At 41.2% G+C, this 27,808-nt stretch overlaps 1 protein-coding gene across 6 annotated transcripts in view; it reads left to right on the top strand.

The window, feature by feature from the left end:
* Nucleotides 1-4,644: 4,644 nt before the first annotated feature.
* LOC310956028 (uncharacterized protein) overlaps nucleotides 4,645-27,808 on the top strand; it is a 46,767-nt gene continuing 23,603 nt past the window's right edge. For all 6 annotated transcript variants that reach the window (XM_083926125.1, XM_083926127.1, XM_083926128.1 and 3 more), the window contains exons 1-2: nucleotides 4,645-4,984; nucleotides 23,717-23,935. In XM_083926125.1, coding sequence (XP_083782251.1) covers nucleotides 4,918-4,984; nucleotides 23,717-23,935 — 286 coding nt within the window. In that variant the 5' untranslated portion in view covers nucleotides 4,645-4,917. The remainder of the gene's footprint in view (nucleotides 4,985-23,716; nucleotides 23,936-27,808) is intronic.

Raw genomic sequence — 27,808 nt, forward strand, 5'->3', positions numbered from 1 at the left:
ATGAAGTGATCCCCAGCGCCCTGCTATCGGCTTTCTGACAGAAAACGATTGGTGGCCACGCCCTAAATCTTTCAATTTTAATCTAGCCATCATAAGGTCAACATTTGCATTTATACAATACTTTGGTTCCATTACCTTTTGGAGGGTCCCATTAGTCTCAACTGTACTTGCTAGAATGCTAAACTAAGAAGGGGACCATGTTAAACATCTGCATGTTAGCGCCGTCGGGGGTCATCCCTATGTGTTCCCCGGGTCCTACGATCCCTGCTTGGGGAAAATATTAAATATTAATTAATTCCTCGGTGGCATAAGCCTATGTCTTTGCTAATTTAATTCATTTTCTCAGGGTTAGGGGTTATGGTTAGCGTCAGGGTTAGGGGGTAGTGTTAGGGTCTACATAGGCCTATTTTCCGTGGGATTCGGCACTGCTTGTGGCAAAAATAACAGGCCACGGAACATAGGGCCCTTTTTTAAGAACACACAAAGCGGGGAACATCGGTACACTCCCCGCTGTCACTGTGAACATGTTAGCATGCTGATGTCCTTATATAGAGTGTGGCTGTCATCAGATTCATGCTGCTGCGGTGGATGGTAGACAAGACCTGACGGGAACTTAAAGGTAAATCTGTAACCTGTTTATCATTTAATTTAGTAGTTATCTGTGTCTGAATACTGTGCAACAAAGAGTCCCTTCACTGAACAAGAAGAGAGTTGATAAATTGAGTCATTTATTTATTGGAAAATAACAACACACCCCTCCCTTCTGTAACACATGACTTACAGTTGTAGAAAAACAACACAAGTTTACAGTGTGATCTGTGTCATGAAGCGCCTCTAAACCTGTAATATCTGACCTTTTCTGGTAGTGGTAGACATGGAAACACAACAACAAATACCGTAGTGTGTTTGCGGTAGTTCATAGGCCTAATGTTGCTGTTCAGAAACACACAAAGGTTCTCATACAGATGAACAAGATAAGTGAGGTGCTGCATGCTTCTCCTCTACCGCTGCATTGCATGTCCTGTCCTTGCACTCACAAATCCTATTACTGCATCAATAAATCTTTTTTTTTTTTTTACCAGACTCCAGGCTCATCAACAGAGGCTTCGCTCCCTCATAGGCACCAACCGTTCAGATCCAAGTCCCATCAGCGCTGATGGAGCTGCTTCTCTTCCCTTTCATGTGTTGCAGGGCGGCCATGGGATTGATTGTTTTAGCCCATCACAGGCTACGTTTAGCCTCCGTGTACCATGTTTAAACTAAAGAATTCAAAACAAAAGGAGGTATAATTTGCTCGGCCATAAGTCAGCTTTTTAAGACAATTTCTGGTTGTGAGAGTTTTAACTGGGAATGTTTGTATTTAGGCTGAACTATAAGGTATATAGGTGCTATAAGGAAATACGTTTGAGGTCTATGAGGTCCTTAATGTCTTCACCAAGCTAAGTGGGTCATACATATTTTATCCCCTCTGGTAAAGCTTGCATACATTTGGCCTTTTAGCATTCAGCATAGCTCTAACATCATGTGGTTTCCTGCTCTAAAGACTCTCAAAATGAGTGTTTGGGGACTTTCATGATGCTTTTTAATATTATATTTGTACGCATTCCTTTATTTTTCTGCAGATTCAAGACAGAAACAAATTTTGATGGAGACACGACCTCATTTAATATTAATCTGAATTTTTTATTCAATTGACCCCAAAAAAGCATCGTAGGTTTGAATCTCGTCAGGCTATTTATAAAATGCCCCTTTTTAAAAATTAACGACACTCCTCCTCAACCCTGCAGAGCATCCTAAAGCTTCATCGATGAGAGACGATGTCCTACTGAATAAACATAATTTTGGATTTGACGTGATAATCGCTGATGCAAAGGAGCCATAAAATGTCCAAATGATACTATAATTGTCATCTATACAGGTAAAAAAAAATGCCATATTCATTTATCATTTTCTCTGTATGTTTTCATCCTCTTGCATCGTCTCTTTTTATCAGATGAGACAGTGCAGCAGATTTCCTCCAGGAAGATTGACCTCCTCTGTCTCCCGCAGTGGCAGGAAGGTCATGTCAGTCGTTAATCAGCTTGTCATCCCCAATATCGTGAGCAGCATACAGACAGATAATGCCCTGATAGTTTTTTATACATGAAAGATTATTTAGTGTAGTGTGCATGTCCCTAGAAATGTGCTTTTTTAACATATATATAGGATTGTTTGTCCATTCATTGGTTGATGATTTATAGTAAGTTTGAAAGCTACTTTGCATTGTTTTGGGAGTTTATTCGTATTTCAGTCATAAGCTACTCCGGTGTGATTTATAGTTAAATGTGATAATTAAGGGTTATTCCAAATTAATATTATGATATTATTTTAATTTTTGTTCAACTACATGTATTTATTTCTGTGTCCAGATGTTAATGAGGTAGGAGGTCCCATTTATTAATGTATTTGTGTATTTTGGCGTTTATTCTGTATTTATTTATTTATGCATTTATTTATTTATTTATAACTCTATTTATTTATTCACTTTATTTCAGCATTTATTTATTTACTCCTGTATTTATTTGGTTTTAATTTATTTTATAATTTATTTATTTCTGCATTTATTTATTTACTCCTGTATTTTTTTATTTTTCATTTATTTATTTCCATATTTATTTATGTATTCCTGTATTTTTGTATTCATTTATTTCAGCATTTATTTGTTTATACCTGTATTTATTTATTTACACATGTATTTATGCATTTATTTATTTATTCTTGTACTTATTCATTCATTTCAGCAGTTATTTGTTTATTCCTGTATTTATTTATTTATACATGTATTTATGCATTTATTTATTGAGACTTGGAGTGTGTAGTCCTCAGTACATGCATCTCAGTGAGGTAAATAATGCCTTTGACTGTAACTAACTGTTAATAAACGTATGCATAATTGCTGTAATTACACATACAGCCCATTTTTCACGCTGTTATGACAAAACTCTGCTCTTCCGGGCAGCAGGGCTGTTTTTTTCAGCTGCTGGAAATCATCTGATGGATCAAACCATTCACGGGGTCCAGGGGAACACTTTGGTCCTGTCACTGCGGATAAACCCGGCGAAAGAGGACTTATGGGAAATTAAATGTTTAGTTTAAGGTTTTTAAAACGTCTCCGGTAGATTATTCAGACATGTATTTTATGGGTAAATGAGTTTTCCTCCTTGTGAAACAGTTGGTATCGTCCAGTTGTCCGGCATGCGGTTTTTCGCTGCGATCGGCGTCAAGTTAGCGCGAGGGAGAAAAGACTACAACCGGAAAATTAACATTGGTGCCTTCAGAATAAAATTATTTTAAGCTGTTTTAAAATAACTTTAATTTAGAATAGACCGAAATAAATAGTTATTTTAAAATAGAGCAATATGCAGTCGAGAAGATAGTTGGAGTAGTAGTAGTAGTTTTTGTAAATCTAAACAAGTAGCCTAGTGTTTGTACCTGAACCTAAACAATTCGTTTTGGTGACTAAACCTAAAGCAAAGTTTTGGTGCCTAAATGTAACCTTTTTGAGGGTGTGTCACGTTGCACTGTGCACCCACAGATCGACCTGTGAGGCAGTCTGTGCTGTGATGTCTGAAATTAAAGCTGCAGTCGGCAAGTCTTGCAGATCAAGTTGATCCAACCAAATTTCGAAGGTATACAAGTCTCACACCCCTCCCCCACTACCACCACGCTCCTCCGCTGCCTCCAAACGAGTGCTCGTCAGCGCATGTGCACCAGAGTTTTGAGAAGGCGCCATTGTCACACACAGCCGGCATTATCAGAGCCTGAAAACGGTATCTTATGAAACCGGTTCCCAGAGTGGGGTGATTTGAAAACGCCCCCCATGGGGTTGTGGCGAAACCTCATACTTTGTTAACGTGCGTCACATAACAACAACAGTGCTGCTGCGTGAGAGCAGAGAGACGGACCCATAGATGGTTTACTGAACTGCGACATGTATGGGAATGATTGCTCCCTTTTTCCTGATGCTCTGAATAAGTCGCTAAATCGGTCACTAGTACCTTTTTTATAAATAAAGCTGGTAAGAAGCTTTGAAAAATCGCTAAATCTGGCAAGGAAGTGCTTTGGTACAGGGAAGAGGCTCCCAGCAGCACCGACTGTTCGGTGAGGACACTAACTACAGAGTGATTCATGTATTGGTCTCCAAAACACCAGAAAAGTATCCGATCACACCAGAAACACAACCCCATGGACTGAGAACTTTTTAAGAACGACGGAGAAAAGAAAGGTTGTTTGTTGTTCTCAAAGCAATTTCAGTCAAAAGCAACTGGACTTGGTTATTGGTTTACCAAATAACCAAGTCCAGTTGCTTTTGACTGGATACCCATGACCTGGACGAATGAGAACATTCATAGGCGTTGTTTGTTGTTGTTTGTCATTTGTGTGTACGTACCCTCAGAGTCAACTGAGCAAACAATAACAATGTAGGAAAACCACAGGCTGCAGTTAAAAACCCTGGAAAACCCGGTCAATGGACAGTAATATGGCATTCTTTTATTCTGAAAAATCTGACCGGAAGTTGTTTTGTAATTCTCTGCATCTTGACTCCGGTCCTGCGGCTCCCAGGACTCACTGAAGCTTTTTTATTCCCACACTGTAGATTTTCCACTAAAGACCCTCTGGACTGGACTGAGGCTCTAATTCTAACGAGACAGTTTATTATTATTCAACATTTCGCGCATTCACAGCTGTTTTTCAGCCGGATCCTGTTTTTTTTTTTATTATTTCAACGTTATTATTATTTTTTTGGTGACTTTTTTTCTCTTCTATTCCGGTTGGATTTACAAAGGGCGTGTTTGGGTGCGATCTGTACCGGGAGTTTCATCTCCTGTACTTGTGCGACTCTGAGGAATGACAGCAACTGGGAATCGATCCGCCTGAATGGAAACAATGGATTATAAGGAGCTCGGACATCATTTCGAGGAGAAGCTGACACTAACAGACAAATGTGAGTATGTGACACTCAACATACATGAGAAATGGGTCATGAGTAACGTTACTCTAGAATAAAGGGGGCTGTTCTGATCATACATTGTTAATTATAATGTTTTTATCCTACCAATCATAATAAAAGTGTCGTTTTTGTCAGCCTTTCTGCGCAGTGAGCATTTTAGATTCAACAGCTGCAACAATGTAACACATCAGATTCCTTCCTCACTTATAATCTTTAAAAAAAGGGATGTTTGCCCGTCTTTGACTCACATTCAGCGGGCTGTCTGCGCCTCTAACAGTCAAGAGATCCTGGAAATGCTGCACCGAGCTGTGGTCTCCATTTCCAAACACGCCTGTGGTGCACAGAGGGGAAAAATGGCCCACATATGCAGTCTGGTGCAGCTGCAAAAAACAACACACACACAAAAAACAATCACTCAACACAATAATAATGAGATGCTAAACAGATATCTGCAGGAAAAACTCCTTATTTTAATCAGCGTACATGTCTTGCTCAAGAGCACTTCAGCAGCGCAGATAGTGGCTCATGCTGAGCTTTAACATCTGCATCTCCAACTGATGGTTTCTCACACTGGCACAGCCTCTTTGCAGCTGCTCCAGTGGCTCAGAGAAGATTTAATTTCAGTGAAACCCTTATAATTATAAGCCTAGTCCCATTCCCTCCTGTACTGTGCATTTTTATAATGCCATGGCATGAAATCGACCAACGAAACCCTGGAATAGTCCTCCAAAAGCCTGAAAAAGGACCGTGTTATTAGGCTTTCTGGTCTTATTCTCACTCTGGATCGGTTTTTATATAAATTCCTGATGTCTTGCATGAAGGACGCGCTTATAAACACACCTCCATCACACATCTCCTCTTGACCTGTGTGCTGGTAGAAGGTGACTTTCTGCTCATTGGCCGCCCTCCCCCCTCTATTTCTACTTGATGCAGAGCGTTGGATGGAGGGAGAAGCGTCTGCTGCAGCTTATTTATCAAATCAGACTGTCACTGTGCTGGTTCGCTGCATGTGTCTATCTATACTGTATGTGCATCTGCTGTTGTGAGAAGGAGAAGAGCAACTACAGGCGGACAGATATTGGTATTTTAAGGACAATGCTGATGTCAATATTTGGGAGCTCGATACAGATATATGTGCAAATGACATACCTAAAATTAAATGGCTTCTGTTCTCGACTCCTTCTGGTTACAGTCATGATGCTGGCCTCCTCTGAAAGACAAATCTTTAAAGTTTACAATAAAAAAGTCAGAATTACTCCAAAGTTGTAGTTTTTTCTCTTTTCTTCCTGTTTTTATGCGGTCATGTTAAAAAAATACACCTATTGCTGCAGTCGTATTTGGATCTTAATGGTGGAATTGTGATGTTTTGTTCTTCTAAATGTGTAGTTTGTTTGGATGCTGCATGTTCAGAGGTTAAGAGGAAGGAGATGTGTGTTTTTGAGGCATGGTTGTCAACTTAGAAAGCCGTCTTTAGGCGCTTAATCATGAGGCTTTTGTGTTAATTCTTCCTAAGAGGTGTGATTTCTGCTGCAAATTGTGCGTTTTTATTGAAATACTCTACAAACACGTATTGTTCTTGAGGAAATAAGGAATCTGAGATGTGAAAAACAATGCATGTTTTGGCCAGACCTGCAGAACGCAGCGGGGTTGATCAACGTGTGACGTTATCAGGAATGCTGGATGCCGAAAAAGGCAGTGGCGTCAGATAAACAGGAACATTCTTTCCCTCTGACGCCTTTCTGAGAGCTGAGTCTCATTATTGTTCAAAAAAAGATGGTTTGTTTGTTTTTGTACATCCTAGTGTGTCTGCAGAGCTGTGAGAGCGCATGATAATCCCCTATCAAAGTGATTTATTCAGGTTTGAGGTTGGCAGACCTTCGGTTTAGCACTAATGCATGTAGAAATCTAAATCCCTAACACACATTCACAAATGTATATACACAAGCAACCCTCCTGACCTCTTGTATCTCCTGTCATCCCTCACACCCGTGAGACCAGCCGGTTAATCAGAGTCCCTTTCTCTGAGCACAAGAGTTTGTTTCTTCGAGGAAACACAGCTAGAGGCTTCCTTACTTCCTTTCTTACTAACTCTGCGAGTGCTGGAGTCACACCAAGAATCTCCCAAGACATGACATGTTCAAAGACTCTCTGTCTGCAGTGCACAATAGGAGTGGCACCGGCTTTTTTGTGTGGTGCACGCAGTGAACCTCTGCGCTCGTTGTAAAAGGAGTCTAAATTCAATAGTTGTTATTATCTGCAGTGTCACTGTACCAGCTTTTTCCAGCAGCCTTGCAGTCAGAGTCTCGGTTTGGAGTTAAATGCTCCTCTGTGGAAGTAATCATGAGACGTGGACTCCCTCTGGCCCTGTGAGCTTCCCAGTCATGCTGACGTTATGTTCTTGGCGCTCATTCAACATCACAGTCAGGCTGGAAATTTAGATTTTGGCCCAGAAACCCTTTCCCTTCCCCTTCCCCTTCCACCGACTTTTGATTTGCCACTATCATCAGTCCTTATTCTGAGAGTATGTAATTAAACTCTACTGACTTTATGGCTTCATTATCAATTCAACCGCAGATTATTTTCTCAATTAATTGGTGACTCACTTAAAATAGCAAAAAGATTCAATTTACAAAGATAGAAAAGCCGAAAATAGAGTGTTTGTCCTATTTGCTTGGTAATCTCAGTCGGCTGTTAGGTCCATTCAATCATACTTGAGCAACCGAAACTATGGCACTGTAACAGAGTGATACTCAGTAGTCTATCCTAAATAAAACGTTTAGAGGTTTGTGTCTTTTATAATGTTTCCAAAAGAAAAAATACAAGTGCAAAAATGTAAGGAATCGATCAGCTGTAATGTGAACTGCAAACGTTAGTATCTGGCTAATTAGCTCACTACCTAGAGTATAAGGTAGTAGACAAATCAAGGGTTACGACCAATATGACATTATATCTATCTTACTAGTAATATATCCTGGATGATGCTATACCAGAGTTTAGGCTAACGCTAGCAGCTCTGTCCTGCTGTCTATTGGATTTTGGGAAGTTGACACTTCAGCCAACGTTATCAGAATACAGTTACATTTACATTATACCCCATCTTCTTAAAAGCCATTTCTCTTGTAACTGTAAATCTGTCCATGCCTGAAACAATAAACTGCAAATAACTTTTTGCTTGCCAAAGTAGCTAAGCCGACATCTAACAGTCGTGTTTGACTGCTTAGGTAGGCTACTTAGACACGATTATGCTAGAATTAAATAAGAATTAGATCTTATATTTTCATTTACGTACTTAAAGGGCTAGCTAGCAATTTGGAAGCGTACCTATGTTCCCCGGGTCCTATGTTCCCTATTTTCCCCGCTTTGTATGTGACCAGGGGACATAGGACCCTTTTTTAATAAAAGGATCGATGTCCCCTGCTTCTCACAGAAAGGATCCTATGTGCCCTGCTCTGTTATTTTTTTCACGATCAGCGCTGAACTCAATGGAAAATGGGCTTATGTAGACCCTAACACTACCCCGTAACCCTAACCCAAACAGTAACTTCTAGCCCTGACAAAATATTGAATTAAATCCGTGAAGGCAGAGGCTTATGCGACAGGGGAACATAGGACCCTTTTGGGGAAAAAGGTCTGATGTAACATCTGGACCTGGCGAACCTAGGGGTGACCCCCTTAGCTACCTAGTAACCATAAGCTTGTAACCTGCTAGCAACAACGGTCTTTTCGTTTTGCCCTTCAACATCATCAGTTTACAGTAAAATATGAGATTCCTGCTTTTGTCAACCTCTATTTGAAATCAAGGACCCACTGTTTCAAAACATTTTAAGATTTTTGAGGGTGAATCTGCCTCCATAGATTAGCTAACTACAGAGTTAGCGAACACTCAGCTGATCATCAAAAAAGTTTCCAAAACACAAAAACACAAGAGCAAAAATATAAGGAATGGATTAACATTAGTGTGTCCAGTGAAAAGAGAAAAACTATGGGGGGATTAACAATGAATTAGGCTAATCATCACAATTTGCATTTAATTGTCTCTTGATCAACTACTTTAACGACTAATTGTTACATTTCAGGATTGTGTAATCCTAATTTCTGAAGTACCACAGATTTTTAAATGCTGTTTCTTTTGGTACAGGACGGAAAAACTAGAACAAAAGAAAAGCCCCTCTTAGCTCGATAGTCCGACGGGGCTCAAGTTCTCACAGCTCTGCCAACTGTGTCGTGTTTGCGTCCCGGGGGCTCGAATGCTTGTACATGGCGGGTGGGAGGGTTGGGTGTGGAAGGGATCGGCTAGAATGACTCTGAGGAACTGGACGGGGAGTCAAGGTTTAGACAGCGTTGTTGTGGTTTGAGTGGATCCTTGAAGAAAAAGGGAAGAGGAGGAGGAGGAGGTGGAGGAGGAGGCCAGAGCGCTCTCTCCTACCCTCCACGTCAGCGGTTCTCTGTGACCAGATGCTATAAATCAAAGCCGTGACACCAACCGTTCGCACAGGAAAGGAGCTCCAGTCTGCAGCTTACTGCGGAGAAGGAGAAGGATGTAGCTTCCTGAGCGCTTATGCACAGATTACTCATGTTTCCCTTCGTATCCGGCAATTTAAAAAAAGCAGAATTCATGAATGGGATGTTGATAATCCTGTTTGCAGCATAAGCCTGTTAGGGAACGGTGTGAGGCAGAGTTTAGCCATGAAAGGAACTGTCATATCATATTTTATAGATTAAAGTCATTGTAGCAACACCTACACACCTGTGACTATTTTTATCAGCTAATGTGGAGGCAGTAATAAGAGAATACGAGACATAAGAGGAACATAAAGGGATGATCTCTTTCTGATTTAACAGTATGTACTCCAAATGTTTCACAGTTAATCCAAAATTACCCCATTTTCAGTCACTTCAGTGCTCTTAACAGCTGTTGCTATGCATTTCTACCCATTTCTTCCTCTGTTTTTAACATCAGGAAAAAGAAACCCCTCACTTCCTCATTGTGCACCAGAGGTCAGTAGGTGATGTTTATTTTTAACACAGAAAACGGACCAGTTTGTTTTGTTCACCTGGGATTAGAGAACAGCCCCATGAATGACTCTTTCTTCATCTTTTCCATTTACTTCGGAAGTCAGAGCTGGGAGTGACGTCGCATCCGTGTTCCAGTTACAAAGTCGGGAAAAACATTATATTTAGGCTAACAGCTGCACAGGTTAACATTCTCATAAAGGGACAAAAGCACTCTGTCGTTGATTTGTATTTCTTTAAACCAGGGCTGCCCAATCCTGCTCCTGGAGGGCCACTGTCCTGCATGTTTTAGGTTTCTCCCTACTCTAACACGCTTGAGTTCAACGATGTTCAAACCTGTGACACTTCAGCTGCTTGATAACGAGCACATCATTAGATTCAGGTGTGTTGGAGCAGAGAGAAACCTAAAACATGCAGGACAGTGGCCCTCCAGGAGCAGGCCTGCTTTAAACGATCCATTCGTCTCTGGCAGCGCTAAACCCGATAGCAGAGGCAGCAGAACAGGAGGAGAATACGTCCAATACGCCAGACGAGGCTCCTGGTATCTCAGAGCCATAGATACTAACTTGCACAACCCTGACGGAAACTTATTGATTATAAATATGTGCTTTCTTATGTGTTAATAACATGAATATCTTTATGTTGTGGACTGTCGGTCAGATCACACTAGTAATTTGAAGCCGTCACATTGGATTCTGAGGAAGTGTGATTGACTTTTTAATCTATTTTCTGACATTTTACAGGTCAAATTTGAAGATTAATTGATGATGAAAATGATGCTAGTTATTTTACTATGTGCCGCACTGATGTCTGACATCCAGCTGTAGTTAACAGGGTTACGGTCACATGAATTCAGTCATTCATTGGGTGTATCTTAAATACTCCAGTTGAAGATTCGCTGATATACTACACAGAGTACTACAGTATTGTGTTTGTCCTCAGGTCCTATCCAACTAAACCAGAGGCACTCCCCTCCCCACCCTCCTTTTAAAAAAAAAAAAAATCTGCAGCTCACTCAGATTTTACCTCCTCGGGCGTTTGGCTGTTCAATTAAAGTCAAACTAATTAATATTAATGCGGATGATTTCATCTTTAGTGTTTAATAGGAGGATTTTCTGCTGTGGTTGCTGCAAAGGAGAGCTCGCATTTCTTTCCTCGAAGGAGATGATACGAAAACATGTCGAGTATTAGTTTTGGAAAACGTTCCCGATGATGGCTAAGATTTTCATCCGTGTGGTTCCTGACTTGTACCGAACTGTGCTGGATTACTGAATGTTTTTGTTTGGATGTTACTCCAACCTCAGATGAATCACTAACATATGTACGACCTGCTGTAGCTACAGTTGATGTGAATGCCCACACACACACACACACACACACACACACACACACACACACACACACACACACACACACACACATGCGCGTCACTCATCAAACACATCTCAGTCACAGGACCCACAGGCTCTAATATTAGCGCACAGATGCTGCTAACAGTCTGTATGACTGCAAGCTCATTTAATCTGGAGGACAGGACACCCGAACTCAAAATTAATGCAAAAGAAACGTAATTATATGATCAGCCATCTTGACTCAAAACTGATCTGACAATGTGCATAGTTCCCAAACACGTTGCAAAGAGAAAATCTCGTGTAAGGATGCGTCGTCATGTGGTGTGTCAGATGCTTTCTTACTTTCTTTTTTAAACCCCTTCAAGTGTTTTTCTGCTCTCCGTGGATGAGCAGCATTAAACCAGTTTGAAATGCAGAGTCTCCTGCTGCACCAGTCAATTGATAACCTCTGCAGTCTCTCCTTCGATGACGCCACTCTGCTGCTTCCATTACCCACACACGCGAGTCATGGTGACCCAGCTAGCTGCTCTCTGTGTCCTTTTATGCCCTGAGATGATCCTTGAAGAGCGATGGAAGATGAAAACCAGGCTGCAGCAAAAATGCCACCACCTCCTTGGCTGCAGCTGGTTATCTTTTCCTCTAGTTTAGCAGACAATCACACATCCTCTCTGCTGCCACATTTGATGCGCATGATGTAAATCACGTCATCATCCCTGTCCTCAGGCGTGTTGATTCTCCAAAACGACTGAACATCTGATGTTTTTGAAGCAAAACACGACACAGCAGATGCTGCTGCGCCGTCGTCCTGCTGATTTTTAGTGAAAGGAGGTATTCAATCCTCGTCTTCACGGCGTTTAAGAAATGAATCAATTGATGAATTCACGGCAAATGTTTTATGCTTGACTCATGAATTAAAAATTAAAACACTGTTCCAAAAAACATCAAGAATGACTGCAATAACATTTATCATAATATACAGCTTTTTTCATAAATTAAAACAGTATATTCAGAGATCAATTATATTTTATTTTGGCCCCTTAAAAAAATGAAAAGAACCTTTTTGTGCAACTTGATTTTCACAACTGAGACATTTTACACATTGTGCAAAAACAAATTTGAGAATGAATTGTGTTAAATCGATATACAGTATATTGACCGGCTCTAGCCTCAAGATACTTTTCAGTTTTGTCCATTAAGAAGATTTCTTCAACATCACTGTGTTTGGAAATCTGCTCCCCCTAGTCCCTCATATTAGCTTTTGAACTTGCTATTAATAGTTTATTAATTTACCTTCTTGAGAAACTTTATTCAGCGAAGTCATCTCTAATAGAGAGAGCACAATATACATTATTTTGTTGTAAGTGTATTACCTTTTTCCAGCTGACCTGCTGTGACGCAGCACTGAAACCAGACCTCAGCTGAGATTAAACTTAGTCCGTCGTCACACCTCAGCACGCTGCCAGGTCAACGTTAGTCAGCCAGATACAGTTATGCCCTACTTTAGGAGTCCAGAACAAGTGGGTGAGTGTGGTGGGGCAGCTGTGGTCTATGTACACTTGATTCTGATGTTTCCATGAGAAGTTTCCATCACAAAAAGACGATCAAGACTTGGTTTTTATTTACAATTGACGCCGAGTTCTTAGTTAGTCTGAAACTGTCATGAGACCTGCACACAAGGAGTTCACTCGGACTTCTCAATGAGGTCTCTCTTGACAAATAGTCAGTTAAATAAGATGACTAGATGTAAGTTTGAGTTTTGGTTTTTGAGTTTTTGGTTTCTTTGTGACAACATGAGAAAATATTTGCTTGCAGGCTGATGCAGTAAGTGGTGAGTGTCTGAAGGAGGCCGGTGGTCTGCGGTGATGAGGAATAAACAGCTGCAGTGCAACTCGTTGTTGCTGCAGATCCGTTTCTGTCTTTTGTTCCACTTGTTTCTGTTTTAAGTATCTGCTGTTTCACTCACATTACCTCTTATTTAGGAAGATCCCTTTGTGACTTTAGGGACCGAGATGCTGAAATGAGACCTGAGTTTCAGCAATAATCACATTTTTATCAAAACGTTTCCATCGCTTGTTATAGACAAAGGCTGTTTCCATTTAATAAAAGAAGCCAAAGTTCAATAATGTTAAAAAACAACTGCTCAATAACTTTTCTTTTTTGCCACTTAGGGGCACTGCAACAAGCTGTAAACACACATGTAAACACATATTATCATAAAAAAAGTATACAAGTTGTTCAAGTGAACATTTTACATTTTAACATTTAATAGACATGGAACAGCATTTATTTAAAGTCATGTGTCGGGGACATCTGATGATTTTAAGTCCAAATATTCACTTTCTTTGAACTCTGTTTTTGGTCTCCACCAAGTCTTTATCTGCTCCACTATGTTCACAAAGCTGCTCACTTACTCGGTCTGTGGCGCTCGGTACACAACGAATCGTTTATCAGAGCTTTGTGGTTGAAAACATCTGCTCAATGGTTGGAAACAGGGTTGATGAGAGCCGTAAGACTGAAGTAAAACAAAAGAGCTGCAGGCCAGAAAAACCAAAGGCGAACTAGAAGATGCTAACTGTCGGGTGATAATTATCTGTAAGTTTACTGCAAATAGTGACTTGATATAAATATATGTATGTATAATTATATAACTACAGTTTTGTTAAAATATTGTTAAATTAGCAAAATTTGACATTGAATGCCAGCTGTCCATACTTGATACTAGATATTTTAGGCAGGTAGGCTCCCAGAGAAGTATTACCCTACGGCTAAATATATCTCTGTTTAGTCTTTGTCCGTCTTAAAGCAGACATTCTTCTGTTTGTTACCACAACCTTGTGGAGAAACGATGAGTTATTGTTATTACTTACTTCTGTGTGCCTTCAACGTAAAGACCTTGTGTTCATTCCTTGGTTATTTACATCGTTGTGTCTTGACTACTGTTGCTATGTTGCGGAGATGATGACATAATGATGAGGTCATGCCTGGGACTAGGAAGTGAAACTCCTTGACTACAGCCTCAGTCACAACAAACCACGCCTGAGCTGTTTCTTTTTTTAATCCCGTCTAGAAGAAAAGCTTTCTCGGTGGCGGTTCATAAATCTTCCCTTTCTTGCCGCCTCACCTTTGAACTTATTTATTAGTATCAACTCTGAGCTGGTGAATAGAGAAGCAGGAAAAGTGAATAATAGATGATCCATGTATGATGCATGCTTGGCTCTGTTGCACGTCTTTGTGACTGGGTAACCCACTTTGTGGTTAAAAGCACCTGGAGATCCCTCCTGTTTGCAGCTGAGTTACATCCTGTCGCCTGCCACTCACCATTCTGACTGGATCTATTTTAGCTTTCGTATTTAGGCGCTATGATGGGCTTGTATTAAACTTTTTTTTGCCCTGTAGGTCTATTAAGAAGAGGGAGGGGTTGAGATAATGAGAAAATGTTCCTTCACTCCGATGTTTGCTATAAACCAGCATCTTGTGTCAGGATCTGTCCCATTTGTAGGTCTTTTGTGGTTGTTATAGAGACTGTTTACAAAATTAAACTGTTTACTAAATTACAAAAGAAGAGCATCTTCCTAATCAGCCTACATTTAACAGTAGGTTTAAGTTATTAGATATTTTATCATTTGATTTTAAAATAAGTATATAAGTTTTATTTCATCACAGACATTTTATTTCAAAATGGCTTTTTTCAACCGTCTGTTTTTATTTAATTATAGTGTTTATTGATAAAACGTTTCATTGCATAACGTTAGTCTTCATGACCAATCCATAGATAGAATATAAATGGACCACGTAGCCCCTGCCTCTCTTAGCTTGCACATTTAGCCAGAGCTCCTGTTAGCTAGAACAACAATGCTGTACATATAGACAGTACCCAGACACAGTAACAGAAACCTCTGTAGGTTTTAAGCATTAGTTTAACATGCCGCTAATACTATTAATTTGTATTTTGTGTTTATCTGTAACCTGCTCATTAGCACATCTGGCTAACTAGCTTACTAGGCTACATAAAGTAGTACCCAGCCATTAAAGAGTTGTGTTAGTTTGAATAACATTATAATTACATTAATAAAAATAATATTGTACACAATATTAAGAGTACCCTGCTATACACAATGTGCCTCCTTTATTTCTTTATTTTTTTATCTACTGTTGAGGATGTTTTTTCCTGGTATCTATTAGCTTTAGCATCCGTTTTTTTTTAGCATAATACCATGTGTATGTAGCAAGCATGTGCATATTCAAGACATTATTTTAAAAAAGTCAAAGGGAAATATTAAAAAGTCAACTTGGAGACAGGGTTTTCAACATTGTAACTGAGTTTTAGCCGGAGCATTAGCTTATGCTAGCCAGCTACAGCTGATAAAAATCTGCTGCTAGCATCAGTCTTCATTTCAGGTGACAAAACCGTTGGTTGTTGGCTAGAAATGAGAGGCTTGGGCCTATTTTTGTCTACTTTTGTGTGAAAGCAAAGACCAATAAAAATTTTGGGAAGACTTGGAAAAGCCACAGAAGCAAATGGTGGCGTGATTCAGCAAAAATGTTGTTCAAACAGCTGACACATAGTGGTGTGTAATTGAAACCTAGCTTTAATATGCAGGCTTGGCTTCTATCATCAACAGAGAAGCTGCATTTCTTCTTTTTGTGACAGTGATTCTTAGTAGTCGTGCACGTTGTTGCTTCGAACTGGAACTCATTATAAACACAGCTGTTGGTTCTGGTGACCTCTCACGTCATAACGGGGGAATCTGAGGGGTTCAAAGGTTCGTGCAGCATTTGTTTTTGTGCAGACCTGAAGATTTCCTGTGCGCTCAGAGGCAGTTACACAACTGTCATTTATTTTGAGAGCTTTCTTTTATATCATGCATGGCTGAAGCTCGACTCTGTGACCTTTTGCAGTGTTGCTGTTAGTTATGAGATGAAGCTGGGGAGTTTCCAACCCTATGTTCTTGCTGTAAAGGTGTAAATTGTCCTAAACTTGAATATTTACCCATAAAACTCTCCAGAAATCCAATGTGGAGGCGTGCGTCTTGGCTGTTGTTTCTCTCAGCACCACCGGTGTCCCAGGAATGTTCTTCCGCTGCTTTTCCCTGGGGCGTGGATGCTTGTTGCCCAAGAGCGTTTCCTTTTTTTTTTTTCTACCCCCAGAGGAAGAAGTGCCGGAGGTGTCCATCAAGGCCGCATGTGGTCTTTGACAATGTGTAAGCCGTCAGATACATCCTGCAGAAGGTTGTTCAATGGGAATTTATGTCTTAAAATGCCTGTTTTTGGTTCACTTAATCTGAGTTTGTGCTTTTTGTGGAAGTGAAATCAATCTGATACTGTCCTGTCGACTACACGCACACACACACACACACACACACACACACACACACACACACACACACCGTATTTAATCTCATTTTTTGGCTGATCTCAATCCTTTGAGTCCCTGGCACATGCAGACCACACAGACACGTACAAAAGACACACACTTGCTTTATAAACATGTGCAAGGGGAATGTGGATGCCAGGGATTCCTGAGGTTGGCCTGACCCAGATCCAACATGCCCTACTCATCACACACACACACACACACACACACGCACACACACACACACACACACACACACACACACACACACGCGCACACACATGTTTATGTATGCGTTCACATACGGGCTCTCTCATGCACTTAACTCCAAACAATAGAGTCTGACCTGCTTCACACAACATGGGGCTCGGCTCCCCTCTACCTTTAAAAAAAAGACAATTTCACGTTTAATATATTTCTTATTTACTGTATCTTCACTCATAACAAATTCATAGTAGCTCTTTAATATATTTAACTTGTATAAAACCCACATATTATATTACAGCATGAAAGAAATTTCTCCAATATAAACAAATGCATCCCCAGCAGCTGCAGGTGCGTGTAAACAGTAAACACTGTGATGTAATTTAATTCCTTAATCCCACGTTAATATTGACGTGAGCAACTTTGTTAATACAATATATACAATGTAAACTAATTTGTTCAGTTTGCTCAGTTTATTATGTTCAACTAGTAAGCACTAATGCAGTCTTATACAACAGTTCATGGAGGTTGTAGTGTTACGTAATTTAGCCCAGTAACTCTGACCCTCATCGATATAAACGGGTCGGACTCAATGATCGAAACACATGGAAGCTTTCAGGAAAATCCAAGTTTTCTAGTGGTAATATCTCACGTTATAGCTTGTTTTCTGGTAACTCAATAAATAAATAGTCCCCAATTTAATAACCACATGGTAAAGCTTGTTTTTTTATGTGTGAATTCAATACTCTGATGAATGAAAAGTGGCATTTCTCATTTTATTATGACGTCTGACGGAGTTTATCCTCCTGCTCCTTGGTTCAAACACTGTTTAATCGCCGCTCATTCTCCGGTGTATTCATGGAGATCGAATTGGGCGCGGTGATGACGTTTATATTACGCTGCGGCTAACAGCGGTGGAAAGCAAACCTAACCATAACAATAAGACCAAATTATGAACCAGCTCTATCGGCGCATCCGGTCTTCCCTCCTGACGCTCTACCAGGACGCCACCTCTCAGCGAAACCACAGTTTTTCCAGTTAGTGAGAAAGCGTCTGACACGGAGAATATCTGGTTATGTGTGAAAGAGAAACTACCCCCGACTATTCTCCTGACATTGTTTGCATGTGCACGGCTATAGATCTCAAGTTTGGTCAAGTTTGGCAGTTCACCAGTTCTCACAGTTGCTTTCTTCTATTACTGTTTAAAACCATTTTTCACGCCAGATGGATTTGTATTTTACCCGTCAATGCACACACACAAACAAAAGTTCTCCTGCCGTGCCTGTGCAGTGTATCTGGTGTACCGCGTGCTGCAGTTTGTGGTCACTGTGCCGTCCCAAGGTGCCTCGACAGAAGCCAGCCCCTTTTATGGCCGACATTCTCAGTTTGGTGCTTAGCGCTATTTATAAACCCGGAGTCTGTCACAGTGGCACAGAAACCTGAGATGGCTGTGGCAGGATGGCGAGGAGGACGAGGAGGAGGAGGGTGGGCGGGTGAACATCATGCTGAATTTGTGTTTCTGTGTTAAATGGAGCCTGTCGCATAATGACTGATCATGTGCGATAGGAGGATGTTGAACATGTATTTCTGCGAAGCTGTACGGGTTGTCGTTGTTGCAGGGACACCACTGAAAAGACATATATTAATATTAAGTCTCCATATTTTACCTAAGCTGTTATGATCCCATATTATGATTTAAGTTTTCACAAATAAAGCTAATATTTGTCGGAATAAGGGAAGCAACTGAGAAATTTTGAATTTGTTTATTAAACCTACAAACATGATAATAAAAGTTCATATTCATGGATTTTGTAACTAGTATTATTATTATTTTGGTCAGTAATCGTTCTCTAACTTTTAGACTTCTCTTTATTAGTTACTTTTAAAAAGGATGTATAAAAAATACTGTATAAGATAAACAATAAACTCTTAACTATAATATATATACAGAAAGTAAAACTATAAAGACAAACAATAGACTCTTATTTAAATATATATACAGTAGAGATAAGAATACATTCATTCATCCATTCATCTTCAACCGCTTATCCCTGTCGGGGTCGCGGGGGGCTGGGGCCGATCCCAGCTGGCATCGGGCGTGAGGCGGGGTACACCCTGGACAGGACGCCAGTCTATCGCAGGGCACATAGAGACGAACAGAGACAGACAATCATTCACACCTACGGGCAATTTTAGAGTCATCAATGAACCGAACACCTGCACGTCTTTGGACTGGGGGAGGAAACCGGAGAACCCGGAGAAAACCCACGCAGACACAGGGAGAACATGCAAACTCCGCACAGAAGGGCCCCAGCCGGGATTCGAACCAGTAACCCTCTCGCCCGATAACAATACAAGTAAACAAAAATTCATGGAAAGGAAACACCCTCCATTGAACTACACATCCCATAGTGCTTTGGGGGTGCAAACAGGAAGTAATAGATTCATATCCTGCTACTGCTAGAGCCCTGTTTGTTAACAACTGTATTTAGTTACATTTTGGCAAATTGGCCACCGTTCAAAGTATGCCGAATTAGCTATTAGCAGTTCCTGTTTCTAATGTGCCCGTGGATGTACGGACAACCATCACTGGATAACTTCAATACTGACGCCGACTTAAATCCGTGATGACTCTCAGGCAAGTTCTGGGTTTGTAAGGAGGGTCTGTTTTTCTTTGACTTCGAAACGATTTCCTTGGAAAGCGTAACTCACACTGACTCAAGGTCTGTGTCTTTTAAAGGTCTAGCCTCTTCTTTTTGATGCTTTTAATGTTAAATTACTTCTGCACTTTAAGGAATTGTACTGTAAATACTGTTACACTGGAGCAATGACAATAAAAACAAATCATCTAAAAATATAAATGTAAAGTCTTTGTGTTCACATTTTTACTCACTGAAGAGTTTTTTAAAGTGTTGAAATGGCACTCATTAAATCCGAATGCTAAGATACAGTAAACACAGTGTAGTTTAAAAGTAGCACAAATAGAGAAGTGAGTTATAAGGAAAGAGTCAGTGATCCTAAATGCCGGTTACTCAGCGGTAAAGTTGGCTAACATTAGCCAGAATAAGCTACAGGTCAAAGCCTGAGTGAACTGATCCAGGCTGGGTTTTATTGCCCCTAAATCCAAAGGTTTATGCTGTAGTCTGGCTTTAAAACAACTCCTGTCATCACTCCTCTCGGTACCATTAGATGCAAGAAAACACAAACAGCCACACCCCGGCCTTGCTTATGGTAATAACTAGTTACTCTGCAGCATGTGAAAGCTCTCATCCTTTGTTCTCCAGTGTTTTACACACAGTTTATCACAGTGCTATCAGGTTTACACGCATTAGACATTAGAGATATTAAACGATCATCCACAGCAGTCAAGTTACAGTAATAAACTTTATTTATTTTAGATTTCATAAGTGATCACACTCACAAAGTGGAACATGTGACCTGGGAAATAATAGTTCTGCAACCCTGAAATGGTAATATTTGGGAATAAGAACTATGCAAAGACTTTCTAATAATTATCTTCCCAGTCACAAAACAGTAGTGAACTCTTTCTACTTATTTATTTTAGTGACTGAACACAGGGGGCCTCTTCTCCCCCATCATGACTGCTAAGAAAGTCTTCTTTTGTTCAGTATAAACACCATTAAAGTTTAATTTATGCATCTATAAAACATGGAAATTACAGTGCTCCGCTCCTAATGAACCGCTGATGATCAAAACATGGGAAATAAATATCCAGAAAATAAAATCACTGATAAAATGACAGAAACCAAAACTAGTTAAAGTCCTGAAATGCCTACTACAAAACTGTACAAAAAGAAATTCAAATTACTGTTTATTTACTGCAATTGTTGCGCAAAAGCTCTTATTCCGCATACCTGGTTTTATGGTGGCAGTATCATCATCAACACTTTTTCTTTAAAAATATGTTTGTGGTGTTGTGGTGGTTATTACCATCGCCTCATAGCAAGAGGGTTGCTGGTTCGAATCTGGGCTGCAGCCCTTCTGTGTAGAGTTTGCATGTTCTCCCCGTGTCTGCGTCGGTTTTCTCCGGTTTCCTCCCACAGTCCAAAGACATGCATGATGATAATTGATGACTCTAAATTGTCCGTAGGTGTAAATGGTTGTCTCTGTTTGTCTCTATGTGCCCTGTGATAGACTGGCGTCCTGTCCACAGTGTACCCCGCCTCATGCCCGATGTCAGCTGGGATAGGCTCCAGCACCCCCGCGACCCCGACAGTGAGAAGCGGTTGAAGATGGATGGATGTTTGACTTGTCTTGCCAGTTTTTTTCCCCAAGAGTATTTTAAATTCCCCGACTTTAAGCGATCCGTAGTCGTGCTTATCGTTCCTAAATTGGACTCACGGCGTCTCTTACAGCCATATAAGGCCGGTAAACTGATCAAATTCAAAAAGTCAGCCACACTTTGTGAGCAAGTAAGCTTCTCAAGTGAGGAGGAGCAGTGCAATCCTCTTTTTTGCCAAATCCTAATCCTTTTTTCAACATCAGGTGGAAGCAGTGTCATCCTGTTTGATCCTGCATCTTTTTTTTTTCTCTTCTCAAGCTCTTATCTCAACACACATGTGGGACTCTAACTCACATCCTATCATTCCTCCATTAGTATTCTTGTAGTGCCGCCTGTGTACTGAGATCTGCGTTAAGGTACAGTGGGGGCGGCTGGAGAGGAGCCCAGTGTTAATCTGTGATTTATGTGGTTCGGTGAGCGTTTGGACGGGCCGAGGAGGCCGTCACGCTCCATCTGTCCATTGTTGGCTGATGGAGGGGAGAGCTGGCGTGCAGCCTGCAGCCTCTCACCTTCCTGCCTCACCATCTCTGAGCTCGGGTCTCATTATTTCTCCAGCTCTGGAGTGTCTTTATCTCTACTGCTTTTTTTTTGTCTTTTCAAATCCTACGCTTTCTTTCTCCTCCCCTTGTCTGTCGTTATAAAATTTTTCCACTCTCTCATTGTCCTCCAGCTCTCCTTTAAATCTCCCTCCTCACTCTCCAGATATCCTTGTAGAAGGGCACAAATTGTCCCTTCTCCTTCTTCCTGCCCCAGTCCTCCCCTCCATGCGTCATTGCAGCTCTGCTGAGTTTGTCAGCGACTTCTTCAGTGTGACAGCCAGAGATGGGTGAAGGGAGGGAGGGAGGGAGTCGGGTAGAGCAGCAGCATGAGAGCAGCCGAACTCAGTGACGGTGTCAGCAAGAGTGTGAAAACAAAGTCAGAGCGAGGATTAAAACAGGATGTGTTTTGTGGCCTCTGTAAGGGGTCAGAGGTCAGGAAGTCTGGCCTCATGGCCGGATCTGTGTGGAGCCCTCACTGGTGCTCATGTTGGGAGTTTTCAAGCAGATACATAGAGGCCTTCATGTTACATAAACATGATATTGAATGTTTTAATCTGCAAGATTAATACCAGCCATGACTGCGCCCCTGGTTTTCAACATGCAAGACTGAGTGTGTGTCATCGTGACGAAATGTGGTCCTGGAGACACCTACAGCAGCAGAGCTAACACAGAGGAGGTTTGAGTATTTTGCCAGGTGTTTATACGTCCGCAACCAGATTCTGTTACCTGATAGCGTCACAACTGTGCAAGATGCAGCCACAAAACTTTAGAGGTTTGTAGTCGAGATCAAAATGAAGGTCAAGTTCAAAGATGGGTGTGGTCCGGGCACGTAGAGGGGTAGAGAGTAGGGGAGGAGCCATTGTCCCACCACTTTACACCCCTGGCCCAATATGGCGTTGGGGCAGTTGTGACCCACTAATCTGTACTACTCTACCAATTTGACATGTCAAAGTAAATCTTCAAGTCATGCAGAGCTCCACACAGCTGTTTTCTTGAAATTGTCTCCCACCTTTAGGGAAGTGCAATACTAAGTCACTCGCATACTTGTTTAAGTGTTTAGTCTATAAAAATGTCAGAAAATAATGATTTTTTTTGCATTGAAATGTCCAATAGTTGCTTGTTTTGTCCGACCAACAGTCAAAAACCCCAAATATATTCAGTTTACAACAATTCAAGACAGAGAAAAACAACAAATTGTCAATTGATGATCTGAAACCTTTAAAAACAACTTTAAAAAATGATTTTATTATGAAACATTTTAGCTTTAACAACCGTGAGCTTCTGGTGCCCCGCAGTGAAGTCAGGGGATTTATAGATCAGTGTATGTGGCTCTGTGGGGACAATTAATCCAATTATCATTAACTATCCCCATGATAACCATTATGTAACTGACTTACACAACATCCAATGCTTTCTCTCGCCCCTACAGGAAAAATCAATGTGTATCTTAGCCTCTCTATTTGTAATACTTTGAATCTGTTGCTTCGACTACACTCCTTAAAAGATAACTGAGATTAATTCCCACGCTTGCGTTTCACCGTCTGCTGGTGTGTTAAACGCTGTCGACAGGAGGCTGCATCTCTGCGGGACTAAAAAACCTTCAGGGATGAAGGGGGGGAATGCAGCGTCTTGCCGCAGATCGACTGACGTGTGTGAATTGCGTGTGAAAGAGATGTTAATGATTTCTAATGAGGCTGGAGTGTTGCGTTAATGAAGTCACAAAGGGGTTTTCATGCTCATGGTGAAGAAAGTCTCAAGCGTTTATCGGAAGCGTCACTTCGGAGCCGATACGCTGATGATGCAACAAGACGTCACATATTAGACAAAAGCATCAGTGACAGCGCAAAGAGAACTGCGTGCATGAATTACCAGGGTGATTTAATGTTGTGACATATCGGATAATTAAAGCAGAACATGTGCGGGGTCTTGTTATTAACCGATTTGTCTGTTTCCGTCCTCCAGCTCTTCCTCTGCAGACGGAGTCTCAGCCCATCCAGAATGGGGTCAAGTCTTTGGGGAAGGACATCCTGACTTCAGACGACTCCGCCATCTCAGACCTCTCTCCCAAAACAGACTCCAGCCCCGTAACAGAGACCCCCACCAAGACAGACGCCTCCTCCAAGACAGATGTGAGGCCGTCCACCCCGGGCAGCAGCAGCAGCAGCCCTCAGCCCAAGAAAGGTACAGTTACGAATGTTTCTGTTATTATGTACGCACAAGAGTCAACAGGGTGATAAATCACATTAAAATTGAGATTAAACCATCTCATTTGTTTTATTTAGTCAGTGAAACATCTGTGTCCACTCTTCTGGTAACACTTTCCACAGGGCTTTTTTGAGCCTGACTCTAAGGATTCGCTCTCATTCAGCCATCAGAGCACGAGTGATGTCAGCCGCTGATTTCAAGCGATAAGGCTCGTTCCGGTTAATCCCAAAGGTGTTGGACGGTGGGGGTTGAGGTCAGATCTCTGTGTGCAGACCAGTTGAGTTCTTCCAAACCAAAACCATTTCTTCATGGACTCGGCTTTATGCATGAATTCATTGCCATGGTATAACGGAAAAGGGCCTTTGATGAACTGTTCCCACAGAGTTGAAAGCAGACTACTGTCTAACATATCACTGTATGCTGTACATTAGTTTACACTGGGGCGTTTCGTCCAAGCCCCCACCACAGCGACTTCCTGGTTGATCCAATCAGGAAGTGCCAAAAACTGCAGTTCTCCAAGTGTCCACCAGGGGCAGGTTTCATAACAGAGCAGTTTCTCATTGACCCTCATGTTAAACAGGCCGATTTCACAGCATAATTAAATCTGTTTAAGGCCTGGTACAAAAAAACATTCTCGTCTGTATGTTTAGGTCATATCTCCATGACAACACTGAGGTGGGTGAATGTTTTTGTACCAGGCTAGTTTTTATTTTATTGGAGGTTAAAGTTTATGAATAATAAGGGGCGTGGCCTCTTGAGTGACAGCTAGCCCCTGTCCCTCACTTCTCCTTGGAGGTAAACGTCAGCCAGATGGACGCACCCCCCCCCCCCACACACACACACACACACACGTCACATACATGACCTTTTTTGGTAAGAGGAAATGAGGGTGAGTCAAAGTCTGACAAGATGGTGACTCCCGTAGGCGAGGACGATTGGATCAAATTGAGAGAACGGATCTCAACGGAGAGACTTCATCCATTTTTTGTACAGTCTCTGGTTTTGTCCAGATAGTGAATGTTTCAAACTTAAATTTGTTCGATTCTATGCACTATTGCTTAATTATTAGAAAAATAAACAAAGCCTAACCCTAAGCCAGGGTAGCTCAGCACGGGCGAGTTCAGAAAACATGAGTGGATGAAGAGTTCTTGTCTGAGTCTGAGACCCAGACAAGAACTCTGCAAGCCCATGTTTTATTTGTTCTGGCAGAAACGTCTGGCCCCTCTCCCGTTCAGACTGATTTCCAGCTGGTCAGTCACAATCTCATATGGAGCAGGTTTGTTACAATTTAAAAGCTGAAGGTTGATAGGAAATAGAGGGGGGAGAGGGAGTGAGGGAGGGGGGGACATGCAGCATCCTGCGGTGAGGACTTACACCCTCCCAGATCAGATAAGATCTTGTCCTTCAGGTATAAAAGGTAATTAAGGCAGACAGATGCAAGGTCATAGTGGTCGTAACGTGGTGTTATCATGACAAATAAACAGTAGCTGCAATTAGAGTTGAAATTGGAAACAGAAAGAAAATGTTTAAAACTAACTGTTGAGTCCGTTACAAACTGGTTCGTTTTCTGCCCCTTTTTTTTCTCACGGTTTTAGTTGTTTAATTGCTGATGAAGTGTGGAGTCAGCGTTTTCTCTTGCTGCTGCTGGTCGTGTGACTGTGTCGGGCTGCGGGCTCGTTTGTTTTCTGCCCAGTTTTGATCGTTCAGAGCAATAAAACACTGCAGTGCCTCCCGCAGTCTCAGAAATTAAAGTTTATTCTTTAAAGATCCAACATTCTGCTCATTTTCAGGGTCATACTTGGATTTGGGGTTTCTACTAGAACATGTTTACTTACTTTAATGCTCAAAAAACAGAATATTTTCTTATACTGTCTGTACATACCTGTGGTCACCCTCTGTCTGAAACGCTCTGTTTACCCGGTCTGCCCTGTTGGTCATCATTTCCGGGTCTTACGCATCTGCACTCTCGGCGTCGCTGCAAACAGCATACTTCATTAATACTTTCACAGTATTTATATAGAAAATTAACTTGCTTAATAATAAAAAAGAGACAGAAATCTCACTTATTACAATATAAGACCTTATAAAAGATGTTTAAAGGACACTTTGTTGATTAAAGTGGGATTTTTAGTGGATCATTTTTATTCTCTATGCTTCATTTCTGACCTTGCTTCATAAAATCTACGCATCACACATGCATGACTTTCCCATACTTTTTGTTGCAATGGCAGTTTTAATGTATACATTGAGTCATTGCCAGCAGACAGATGTTAGCGGCTGACCGCCAAATCATCATTTGCTGCGGGGGAGATGGGATGTATAGCTTGGAGGAGGACTGATGTATTAAGTGACGTCTCACAAGAGGACAAGAACTTCAGGCCAACAAGATTTAACTCTCAGCACTTCATTACGTCTGTATGTCAGCCAGACTGAAGTGTGCAGCTGCGTAGGAAACTCTGAAAGGTGGGGAGGAAATTCAAGTTGCCATGGAGACGGGGCTGAAGTGCTGCAGGGCCCTCTGTGATTGGTTGAGAATGCGCGGCATACATATCACATAGCACGCAGGAGAACCACCACAAAAGGAGACGGGACGCTCCAGGGGGTCCTGGTTTCTCAACGGTGTGTACGACTCTTCAGTCGTGGCTTTTCAGAGCCGGGTTGAAGGTGGAAAGAGATGTGAGTGTTGCAAACAAATCTCTGCGGATGATGATGGCTCAGAAGTTGAGCTACACAAGAGTTTAAAGAGATGCACTGACCTTGAAACTCAATCACTGAGTGAAACCTGCAGATCTTTTATACAGGTTTATATATTTTTCATATTTATATCTGATGTTCTCTGTGAAATCTATCCATGCAAATCATTTTGGTTTATTAATACAAGGTTATGATAGACGCTGTGAGTTTCTGAGACTTCTGCCATCACCCCAAAGCAACTAAAGTTAATGAAATCATACAGCTTTGAAAGATTACATTCAAAAGTGGGCTGCACTACGTCTTTTCAGAATCAGGGTCCCTGTTACAGCACGTGTTGTCAGCTGTTTTAAACGGGACCTTTTCTTTGGTAAAAACTGTTTGCGGTTTGCGATTGTGGGTTAATCAAAGTATCAGGGACATTGTCTCAGGAATGACACATCTCTGTTAAATCGTTTTCAGTGCTTTGACCTCAAATCTGTACTGTGTCACAGAGGCAAACGACAGTCACTACGCTAAAACTGAAACTTGGACTGGCTTCAAAGTGTGTTGACTGTCATCCAAGTAGTAATGCACTTTATAAAGTAATTTAATGACCAAAAATCATGATCAGTGATATGAGCTATGACCTAAAAAATGCACTTAAATTGTAGTTACTGCACTTTGTATCACTTTAAACAGCTATTAAGGTGATTAAAAGTGCATTCATTACAGTAACTGCGGTTTTGACACCCCACAAGATCCAGGAGAGGTTGTCCCAGGACAGAACAGATATCCAAGGTTTAATTTCAGTCATAACACCAGAAATAGCAGTTAGCTTTTGTACGGCAGTATAGCCATGTGCAGGCGTTCTTCTTCTGCAGGACCTCAACTGGTAAGCGACGATGCAAATGTTCTGCTCCAAAGCTCCTTCTGTCTTAAGCTATCCTGACTACGCCAGATCAATTGATTCTCTTTTGCTCAGAAAATCCATCTGGAAACTCTCGTTCTGAGATCTTTTGGGAAGGGGCGGAAATACTCGTTGCTGATTTTATAAACCATCCATCTATCACCAACACACGGACCAAATCAACCAATCAAATCAAATCAATGAACAATGAAGTACGAACAGAGCATCGAGGCAAAGCTCAGAGGGTAAACATCACGTCGGTAAAGGAT

The sequence above is a fragment of the Echiichthys vipera genome, assembly GCF_963691815.1.
Source record: "Echiichthys vipera genome assembly, chromosome: 13".
NCBI lineage: Eukaryota > Metazoa > Chordata > Actinopteri > Perciformes > Trachinidae > Echiichthys > Echiichthys vipera.